The sequence below is a fragment of the Electrona antarctica genome (assembly GCF_951216825.1).
Source record: "Electrona antarctica genome assembly, chromosome: 7".
In the NCBI taxonomy this organism is placed as follows: Eukaryota; Metazoa; Chordata; class Actinopteri; order Myctophiformes; family Myctophidae; genus Electrona; species Electrona antarctica.
The window spans coordinates 50,208,706-50,220,744 of record NC_136812.1 but is presented as its reverse complement, the minus strand read 5'-3'; the positions used below and the strand labels follow the sequence as shown (position 1 = coordinate 50,220,744).

At 41.4% G+C, this 12,039-nt stretch overlaps 1 protein-coding gene across 1 annotated transcript in view; it reads left to right on the top strand.

The window, feature by feature from the left end:
* Window positions 1-2,075: 2,075 nt before the first annotated feature.
* LOC306927124 (uncharacterized protein) overlaps window positions 2,076-12,039 on the top strand; it is a 29,239-nt gene continuing 19,275 nt past the window's right edge. Inside the window, exons 1-3 of the mRNA XM_079506789.1 lie at window positions 2,076-2,723; window positions 8,081-8,266; window positions 11,062-11,124. Coding sequence (XP_079362915.1) covers window positions 2,645-2,723; window positions 8,081-8,266; window positions 11,062-11,124 — 328 coding nt within the window. The 5' untranslated portion in view covers window positions 2,076-2,644. The remainder of the gene's footprint in view (window positions 2,724-8,080; window positions 8,267-11,061; window positions 11,125-12,039) is intronic.

Here is a 12,039-nt window from a genome sequence, read left to right as displayed (position 1 = left end):
TCAGGACAGGATACCACTTGTATCCAATCAGGAGAAGTCCTACAGGACAGGATAACTAAGTGAAATAAGAAGTGAGGACACACAAACAAATGAGCAGACAAAATTGGAAGTGGAACACACTATAAATTTGAAGCTGATAAAATGGGTATACTCTCTCTTCCCTGATTGTATTTTCATCCATCCAGCCATCTTCAACCGCTTATCCGTAGTCGGGTCGCGGGGGCAACAGCTCCACCGGAGAGCTCCAGACTTCCCTCCCCAGAGCAACATTAGTGACTCCAGACGAAAACATCAGCATTTTAGGAGACGTCTCCTCCCAGTGGAACGTGCCTCGAGGACCGGGCTATAGGGAGACGCCCAAGAGGCAAACCAGATGCCCGAACCACCTAAGCTGGCTCCTTTTCCGCATGCGAAGAAGCAGTGACTCTACTCTGAGTCTCTCTCGCGTGACTGAACTATTTTCTGTTTATTAAAGAGCTGGACTGAATATGGAGACTCATGTTACTGAACACACATCATAGCAATGAGTGCTATCGAAATATAGTGCTTTAAACCATTTTACAAAATATTGATACTCATATCACTTATACCTTTAACGTCTTGATTCTGACCCCCAAGCTTCAAATGGACCTTTATTAGATAACCGACATGCCCAAGGGAAAGTGCATTTGTATGGATGATAGCACAATTAAAATGCTGATGTTCACCACATTTAAATTGAATTAAAGGTGGAGCTGAAAGGGGTGGATTGTGTGTGTGACATGGCTTCTGCAGTTTCAGTGGTAATGAGAGTCACAGGGTGGAGAGAGAGAGAGAGAGAGAGAGAGAGAGAGAGAGAGGGAGAAAGAGTTCTGGTATGGACTGTATGGGAGATACTGAGATACTGTATCTAACAACTTCCCTTATAACCAGTGGTGGAAGAATAATACAAAAAGTAGGCTACTGCTCTGTTATGGTGCATCAGGGTGTCACACCAAAATGTAATTCTGCCTATGCAGGCAAAATGGGCATGATGACGAATTGTTCTAATTCACTGGGAGTTGGAGCCTCCAACTCTCAGTGAATTGTCTTTACCTCCAAGTTACCTCCTCCAACTTGGAGGTAAAGACATTCCACAGAAAAAGGAAGTTCAGATCTCAAGAAGGGGAAGTGTACCAGGTTGCCTGGTGGAGTCATCATTATAGGGAAATACTGTATAGGCCTATATTGCATGTGTGTGTGTGTGTGTGTGTGTGTGTGTGTGTGTGTGTGTGTGTGTGTGTGTGCGTGCGTGTTCGATTCTCATACAATCATGCAGTAAGCAGTTTAATAAAATGTCAGAATTAGGTTAACCGTGAGATAAGAAGTGGTTCTCCATCTTTTTGAGGGCCTATACACACAGGTTTAATGTTTGTCTTTATTTCAATGTATGTTTTGTAAACGCCATTGACAATGAAGGGAAAATTCACGTCATAATGTGCCTCATTACGTCATATTGCCTCTTTATTGTTAATGGCTTTTAATGTTTGTGTTGGTACCGTTTCTTTTATATCACCATTACATCACCTAATCAACATGATTTAGACTTTAATATATTAGTGCCCCTCACTTCACACAGGTGTGATTTTTTAGCTCAGGACCACTAACATATTTCAGTTAAATAATGACTGATAAGGGCCTGATATGAATCTGTTGCACGTACTACATAAATTGTTCATTTTCGAGCTTATTTAAACATAATGTAAATTCATTTAACAAAAATATTTTATTCATTTCCATTTTAAAACATTTCCCCATGGACCAACAATAAAATAAAATAAAATAAAATAAAATAAAATAAAATAAAATAAAATAAAATAAAATAAAATAAAATAAAATAAAATAAAATAAAATAAAATAAAATAAAATAGAATAAAATAGAATAAAATAGAATAGAATAGAATAGAATAGAATAGAATAGAATAAAATAATCTCTCTCCCTCTCTCTCTCTTTCTCTCTCTCCCTCTCTCTCTCTCTCTCTCTCTCTCTGGGACGATTTGCCAACCGGAAGTGATTCCTGGTCGCCTGGCTCCTGCCTGCCTGGGCGGATCGGATGAGCGTGACAGGAGGAGTGTGCATACAGTGCTGTTGTCCGTGCGGTGCGTGCGTGTGTACTGTGTAGTTGGCTTGGCTAGCCTGCAACAGATCTCGTCGCGTCCAGTCCAGTGGCCGTGCCGCCGTTCATTTGCTATTTTGGTTAATACATTCAGCCTCGGACGGTTCTTCTTCCCGAGTTGTTTGTTGAAGGTAAACGCCTTTAAAATATTAGTTGCCGAAGCTGCGGCTGCTGGACATGGTGCACCTTGAGGAATTACAGCAATAATAACACAGGGACAGAAGTGTAGAAGAATGCACAGCGACAGGGACAAACAATTCCTCGCGCGGTGGACTCGTTGAAGATCATCTCTCTAGACATTATAATTTATAAATGATACGAATATAGTTTAAATCAGGACCAGTACGCAGTGTCACGGAGGACTTCTAGCAGCACAAGATGATCCCGCGGTGGGATGTAATTGAACGCACCATTCCCTGGATTAGGTTCTTATCTGCGTTCGCCTGGAGGACATGACAACAACATTATTGTTATTATTGTATATCACAACGCTGTAGGCATCGTCAAATATGGTGGACTATCGAAAGAAAAAGATTTTGACATACTTCACAATTGGACTCATCTTCCTTCTAAGTGGCATCGAGTATGGTGAGATTAGTCAAATCACTCAATACCTTGTTTATGTTATGTAGACTTCTTATGTTAATTGAATGATGACAGGGATTTAATTATCACTAATAAAATGGCCATGCACACCCATGGCATAATCCTTCACTATGCCACAACGGCTTTAAACCCTTAAACAAATTAACCAAGCCACAGCCCACTATTCAGGAGTCTGAATGGAATGAACGATTCATTCATTAGAATCCAGAAGACAGAAGTGGGTTATTATTTAAAGAGCTGACATGCTGTGACTCTCCCATGATCTATCTAACCAGAATCAGCACCCTGTAGGCTAATTGATCTCAATAAGAAATACACTAGTATCAAAACAATTTCAGAGGTGACGTTGTGCCATAAATATTGAGACAAAACTCGGATACAGAACATGATACCTGGAAAAACAAGTTGTTCATTTGTAGGCTACACTGCAGAGTTACAGACCCATAAGGGTCCATTTGGTTCCATTTGTACACTGCAGAGTTACAGACCCATAAGGGTCCATTTGGTTCCATTTGTACACTGCAGACTTGCAGAGTTACAGACCCATAAGGGTCCATTTGGTTCCATTTGTACAATGCAGAGTTACAGACCCATAAGGGTTCATTTGGTTCCATTTGTACACTCTCGATCAGAGTTACAGACCCATATGGGTCAATTTGATTCCATTTGTACACTCTCGATCAGAGTTACAGACCCATAAGGGTCCATTTGGTTCCAAGCTATCATTTAGCTGGGGACCCCTGGAACTCCCTCAAGGACCCCTTGGGGGTCCCCGGACTCCACTTTTTGAACCACTGCCATTGTAAACTCAAATTGACACAGGCCACACATACACTTCTCTTGTTGGCAACTTGCAGTGTCATCATTGACCTGCTGGTTAAAGTAATGGCTCCTACAGTATGTAATGACAGCCTGCTTTATTTCCATAAGTGGGTCTCCATTTATTCCATTTAAAGTTTGTGGCTCAGCAGCACTCTCCTCCTTTGTCCACGAGAAACATTGTCATGTGAGAATCCCCAAATTAATTTGGTCGTGGACCCAAATCTGAAAATTATTTGTAGGCTACCAGGGACCCTCCCAGAAAGAGAAGATTGATGTTAAAGAATGCAAAAACATTTTCAAACTTTTATTTTTTTCCCCTTTTTTTTGAGGGGCGCTAGCCCCTCTTTTTGTCCTCACACGTCTCAATATTTGCCATTGACAATGAAATGACGTAAATTTGTGGCAACACAAACATTAAATGCCATTGACAATGAAGGGAAAATGTACGTCATATGTATACGAGCACATCGGCTAACCAATCGGCTAGAGTTGTTCGTGAGATGATGTATAATGATAAAAGCACCCCTCACTTCACACGGGTGTGATTTTTATTATCAAACTGTAGCAGATGACACAAGCTTGCAGTATGCCCAGCTTTGAGGGTTTGTGTGAACCAGAGTAATCTAGTAAGAGAGTGGCAACACTCCCATTGTAACAATGGAATGCAGAAGTGCTCATTCTATCTCAATGGGATGGTTCCAATGTTTGGAACTATAGCAAGCCCATAGCACCCGCTTTGTGGTGAGATCAAAGCGTGTCGCCACTCTCTTACTAGATTACTCTGGTGTGAACACAAACATTGTCTGATGATTGGCTGATCACCCCATAGCAAATTTAGCAATGATTTGATTGGCTGAGCAGTACATATTGAGGATAAAAGTGAGGGCAGAAAAGTGAAGACATCAAAAGTGATTGGCCGGAATGACATTTGTGATGATTTGATTGGCTGACCACCACGGAATGTGATGTATGATGATGTATAATGATAAGAGTGCCCCTCACTTCACACAAGTGTGATTGTAAAATACGTAGTGACAGTGAAATAAATGTAGATTGATATTTACCAAAGTTACAAACTCCTGAAAAGAAGTTCAGAAGTTCATACTCACTCACAGGACTGGTTTTAAGAGGAGGCTGGGGACCCAGGAGGAGTTTAGAATCTCAATAAAAGACACCGATGCCTAGTATAAATACCACTTTGACAGTGCAATTCTGTACTCTGTCTGATGACCTTATGACCTGTAACCATTGACCCAACATTGTGTACTAGTTTGTCACGTGACATATGTGGTGTCTCGGAAGTCACCTTTTCGTCAATCTACGCTCTTAGCTTCTTAGTTCAGTTTCATGTGTGCTTCTCTGACCACAGACGGTCCGCGTCCTGTCCCACAGAAGCAGGGTGTAGTCCGAAGTTTGTGGCATCATCTTTTGAAGGGCAGAAAGCCAAACTGAGGGGCAATGACTGTCATGGCGTTCATGGCTTGCATGATATTCAATAGCACGCACGCACGCACGCACAGTGCTGTTTTTCCTGTTTTAACCCATTCGGTTAAAACAAAGGTTTTGCCCCTGGGGTCACTGCACCTCCTCTTTTTGTGTAGAAACAGGAACTCTTCTTTGGCTCCTCCCTTTTCTTAGTCCATTTCATCCCGGGTGCGTCTGTGTTTATTCCTACAACAATTCCAACAACAACACAACAAGATTAGGGCAGTGGTGCTGACAGAATCTGCTGTTGTTGCGCAATATGTCTGGAGAGATTTGTTTGCTTGTCATTCACTCACACTTGTCAACAGGTTTGTGCAGTTACTAGTGTACGTTGGAGTGGCATGTTCCACATACTGTGGTAAAAATGACAATACAACAACAAGTTAACTATGCTAAGTACGTGTATACACGTCTTTTCTAATCAAACCGTGGGGGGCCTTGGAAGTGTATACATGTCTTTAGGTCCTTCTAATGATATCAAACGAGATCGCTGTAATTCAATTTATTATTATTTTGTTTTTGGTCCTTTCCTCCTTCAAAACTAAAGAATATTTTGTTATCGTTGGGTAATATTTTGGCCACAATTCGGTGCTGTTATATGATGTGGTAGAAAACAGGCAAACATTGATCAAAATATTATAATTGTGTAGACTTCTTGTAAATTAATTAATGCAGATGTTTAACAATCATTTATGATAATGTAACTCTTGAGTAACCTGACTCATCTGACCATATGCATGGTCTCTCTCTGGCAGAGACGATGCACTCCGAACCAGTGCTGATCGGAGCGATATGTGGCCGCTATGTGTCCGCTAGAGGCACGATCAACGCAAGACTGGTGACATATTGAAACTGTGACACAGCGCACATGTAAACACAACCTAACAAGACTACGACTTTAAATGATTGTGGAGATATCAGATTTTCATCGGATTTATCAGAGTTTTTGTCCCACTGCTTCGGGTTCATCGTTTCTGCCCGAGAGAGACCAGCAGGAGGAGGGAACTTGTGAACTCAATACTGCCGCAATCTGGCGGAGTCGGGCTAACTCTTGAGAGCGTAAAGATGAAATCCAGTGGACCCGCCGTAAGGATCCATTTGGTTTCATTTTACACTCTCAGGAGTTAAAGATGTAGGGTCAATTAGATTACCAACTCTCCATCATTTAGCTGGGGACCTACTGGAACCCCCTCAAGGACCACTGATGGTCCCTGGACCACTGGTTGTAATCCACTGCTTTAAGAGAGTTACCAAATACCATCCATCTTCAACCGCTTATCCGTAGTCGGGTCGTGGGGGCAACAGCTCCACCAGAGTGCTCCAGACTTCCCTCTCCAGAGCAACATTAGTGACTTCCTCCTGGGGAATCCGAGACGTTCCAAGGCCAGTGAGTCGATGTATTTCCTCCAACTGCGCCTTGGTCTGCCCCGGGGTCTCCTCCCAGTGGGACGTGTGTCGAGGACCTCCCTAGGGAGGCGCCCGAGAGGCATCCTAACCAAATACCTCTCAAATGAAATAAATAAATAAACTAATAATAAGACCATTACTATGTCAAAAGTAACCAACATACAATCCTTAAAAAAAAAGAACAAACATTGGCCAAATTGTGAAATACCAGAGCGGTGCCCGTTTGGCACTAGCGATGCAAGTTGGAAATGCATGCCCCACCCAGTCATTATGTCTGTGTCCCTTTTATGCCCATATATGGAGTTCTTTGTCAGGCATGCCCAAATATGGAGTCTATGCAGAAGATGTCGGAATGATGTCAGTACAGGCCAGCTCCATATATGGAGATATAGGGGTGATCTGGGTCCAGAGCCCGGGGAGAGGCTTTTGTGCTGGTTCTGGACTATCCAAGCGGACGCGACACCGGGCACTGCACCCCCTGTGGTGGGGTGGAACGCGCGCGTCGAATTTGAAGTCGGTGGGGCGAACGGTTCTCGAGTTACGTGGTTTACAGTCGTACAGACGTACATAGACTTGGTGCACTAATCGATTACAAAAGAGACGGAGGAAAAACAATTGTGAAAATAGCCGTTTTGACATATATTTATCTGTGGAACCGAGTCAAACTAAAATGTAATGTCTCAACTCCTACAATTCCAAACAAATGTGGTTATTTCGGGGGAAATCGCAGCCTGGAAAGTTTGGGAACCCCTTTTGCTTTTGAGACATTTCTGTCTGGAGTGGAACTTATACTACTGTACAAAGTAGCCAACTGTGTGCTGAATGCCATAGTGGAGTCACAGGGTTGCAATCAACATGATTGCTGCTGCTGACCCAGTGGAACCACTTGGATGCAATAGGGACATTGTGGACAGTGCTGTACTGTGGCTTTCTGTACTAGTGGAGCGCACAATCAAACTAAAATGCAGCTTCCAGGAAGACATTATTAGCCTCTTAACAAAACTAATATGAACCGTGTTCCTGTTTTCCAGTGGGGGAAATTAACTAAACTACTTTTACTTAAGTACTGTACTTAAGTACAATATTTTGAGGTATTTGTACTTTACTTGAGTATTTCCAATTTGCAGTACTTTTACTTCTACTCCACTACTGTACATCTCAGCGGCAATTTTTTTTACACACGCTTGTAGATCTGCTGTTTTCAATAGATTTTGTAAACATTTTGAACTTGTGAAATGGCACATTCTGCACAATGAGTACTTTTACTTTTAGTACTTTAAGTACATTTTGACGCCGATACTTTGGTACTTTTACTCAAGTACATTTTCAATTCCGTACTTTTACTTGTAACGAAGTAGTTCTAAACCCCTTTTGGTGTTAGCATTATGTTATGCTTTAGCTATTGAAAAATAGCAGATCTACAAGCTCATAGCGCGCCACCGAGTGGCGCGCTACGAGCTTGTAGGTCTGCTATTTTTGAAAAATCGAGGAACGACTGACAGAAACATAGCTTTTTCAGAAAACTGTCAGGATGTAGAAGACACTTTTAGAATCTGATCTCAGGTCAAAATGGGTTAAGTAAAACAATTGGTTTTTCCCTGTCTGTCTGTGGTGTGTGTGCACAGCTGTGATCCTGCCCACCATATGGAGGTACCTGCAGACTCTCGGCGCCGCGCCCTACTTCCTGGGTCTGGGCCTATCAGCGTTCAGCCTGACGGGCCTGCTCTCCGGGCCTCTCTTTGGCCACTGGTCCGACAAGACGCGGACCACCAAGAAGATCATTCTCTTTGCCAACATGTTTGAGATAGTGGGTAAGTTTTTAGGCTTCCTAATTAGCCCTGTAACACCCATCGTTGCAATACTATTTGCAACATATTGCATATTTTAATTAATTAATTAATTCAAACTTTTTTTAATGTTCTTTTTTCACCTAAACGTCATCATTGATGTTCATTGCAATGCCATTGGTCCTGATATTTGCATATAAATACCCCCCACAGAGGCTGAAATTCACACAAATTAAAAATCTCTGGACTCAATTTTTAACCTATGACTTTTGACCTTTAACCCTAATAAAAGTAAGTAAAATAACTAATATATGTTTTTTTGTGATCATTAGAATGTCTAGAACATGTTTTATTTATTATTGTGAAAGATATCCCCCAAATGTAAATTATTAATTTATTATTATTTTAATATTTATTATAAATGTGCATACAATTTGCAAAAAATAAATAAATATATATATATATATTTTTTTTACATAATTTCCTCTGATAATTCCTAGTAGTAAAAAGTAGTAGTAAGGTTGAAATCGTTTTTTTGCAAGTAGAAATTAATCCGGGTTTTACAGGGTTAGCCCTTCACTAAATCCCACCCCAAAAAAGCGATTGTCCAATGCCAATCCAAATAGTTTAGCAACGGTTGCTATGCAGGTCAAGCTTTCTTCGCTGCTGACGTGCCTATTGGACAAGGATGGGTTGGGGAGGGACTTAGTGAAGGGCTAATTCCACTCGTTTTGCCAAAAACAATATAATCGTCGCTGTCGGGCAAAAAAAACGGAAAACTACATTTTTGTCTCCACCAACTGAAGGATGCCAACGACGAACCTCTGCCCCGATGTTTCCACAACGTCCTGTAACAGCGCCGCCATGAGGCCGATTTTGGAAAAAACACGTCTTTACATTACTCGTACACATTACATTTTATCCATAAATCACGCACATCGGTATACACTATCTCTATAGTCATGTGATCAACACGGACCTGTCCGCTTCCCATTTTCCATCCCTATTGCCTTCCAAAGTTTGCAGGGTTCGTCCGTTTTGAACACAATGCCTCAAATCGTGATGAACGCAGCGTGTGATTTCCGTGAAATTATGCACATACATTCCCCACTAGGCCGAAGAAGAAATTAAAGTTAAAAATCACACTCATGTGAAGTGAGGAGTGCCTTTGTTTGCTTTTGTATGTCACAGGGGGTATGAATAAGACAAACACTAAAAGTCCATAGACCTAGCTGGCACATGACGTCGCAACAAAAAGCCGGATGTTGGAGGGGGGATAGCACCCCTCAAAAAATATTGAACCAATGAAAAGTATTAAAACCCACAAAACCAGCTAACTCTCCATAACTCGTCCATCTGTCTGCTAAACCAGCTACGTCCTCCACCATATCCAACATAAAACAGGGCAATATACGCGGCCGTGCACAATATAAAAGTTTTCTGGAAATGAAATCACAAGCTTGATTCAGATTTCAGAATTTTATCAACTGTCCAACAAGCGAGTGTTTTTGGGCGGGAACCCCTTTTGGTGTTTTAAAGCATTGTTATACTTTAGCTATTGAAAAAATAGCAGCTCTACAAGCTCATAGCGCGGCACCGAGTGCCGTGCTATGAGCAATCCTGGGCTCTGCACTCCCTCTGCCAACCTGGGGAGATCAGTGAACGGACTGCCCTCATGCTTCCTCTCATGCATGAGTCCAAGCCACTTCTTTATCACCTGGCAGGGGGGGGGGTTCCCTGGTTGGGCTATTGATCTTTGTCAATTTTCCAGTAGATAATGAGGCAAAACAATTAGGTCTAATCAAAAGGTTTATTTGAAGATAATACAAAAATGAGAATAAGTCCAAAAGTACAACGATGAATCCAAAAAGAATAGCTGTGCAAGCAGCCGATGAACCGTACAGAAGTAGAGTCGCACTTGTTCCTCGGTTGTTAGTCTGGCATATTAGCTCCCTTCACTTTGGCTGCCCTCAGATTATATAGAGGATGATTTCACAACACAGATGATTTCACAATATCACCGATACCGAGCCGGCACACGAATATTCCGTAGCCTTTCCCAAGTTTCTACCAAAACACATTAGTCATCCTTTTCTCAGAACCTTCCAGAACATTTGGATACTGCCAGAACATTTGGATACTGCCAAAAGGTCGACTTGACATGACAACAAGTTATCGTACCGCGCAAAGCATCATACCATATTCCCCACCCAACCAGTTCTGATCTTGAGGGAGTAATCAGAATATCTGTGGTGTTGCAACACTGTACTGGTTCAGATGGAAACCACATGTCACACAAAGGACACAGTGCTGGGACCACATGCATACACTCAGTCAGAGAACAAATTGAAGCATACATAGGTCAAAGGGTTAATAGAATATACACCTGTTTATATAGAATGATACGCCTCTATATGTATGATTCCTATACAGGGCGTAGCCCGTGGAAGGAACACGTTATTCTAAAACCAGTTCCTTTCCCCTCTGTCAGCATTATTTTGCACCTCGTTGTTCCATTACGGAGTGTTGTTACAAAATACAAATTGAAATGTATCGTGTAAAAGGGAAACTTAGTAATCATTAATAGCGGGGTAACGTTTAAATCCTCTTATAGACTGCATACTAGAGGTCTTCACGGGTCCAATTTGACCAACCCGTAACTGAATGGAATAGAATTCTAGCTCCGAACCGAAAACCACAGAGAGATGTCGGAACTGGAGCCAAACGGACCCGGCTATTATAATAACTGTACCCATACAAAGCCCAAGGACCCGAAATGACTTGACGTGTTTCTCCTGCCTGTCTCACCCTCCCTCCAGGTAACTTCATGTACTTCATGGGCTACTCCAAGTGGCTGCTGTTGTCCAGTAGGCTGGTAGCAGGTGAGTCCACCATCTGAGGCACAACCAGTGTTGTTTTTGGCAGCAAATTTTGATTTTAGTCCCTGGTAACCTCAGTCGTTCTTCGATTTTTCAAAAAACTTTGACTGAGTGTCGAGGGCCACTATATTTCCACACTCACTGCAGAGGGCCACGTTGCATATTTCTGTCGTAGCAAAAATAGCCAATCTACAAGCTCAAAACTTGTCGCACTGCGACACTTTTGAGCTTGTAGATCGACTATTTTTGCTATATTTTAATTGAAATACTGAATAATGTTTTGTTATTTTTTTAATTGGAATCCTGAAAAGTAACCTTTTTGTATAATTTAAAATGCATGTAGTTATAGTTATGTTAATTTTATGAACTAAATACAAATTATACATTGGACATAAAAATAGTAAGGGCATTTTATCAGGTATTTGACAAATCTGGGAACTAAATCGTTACCAAGAAATTTCTTCACCAATGTGTTTCTAAAGGTGTCTAATAACATGTACTAAAAGTTTGAAATTCAACTCCCGTGGGAAATTTGAATTATTAGCATAATATGTGACCATACCCATAACATCCTATATAAGGCAAAAAAGTCCAAATTTCATCATTCTTTAAGTAGCATGTGACATATGAAACTAGGGTGTTTGCATGATTCTGAATCCATTCCAAGCATTAGTTTTGCACAAAAAACACTCCTTGGGCTAAATTAGGCCATATCCACTTGACCAAATGTGCTGACCTCATCACGTTTGTGTGGCCGTTTTCCTCCCAAGGAGTGTTTTTTGTGCAAAACTAATGCTTGGAATGGATTCAGAATCATGCAAACACCCTAGTTTCATATGTCACATGCTACTTAAAGAATGATGAAACTTTTTTGCCTTTATATAGGATGTTATAATTCAAATTTCCCACGGGAGTTGA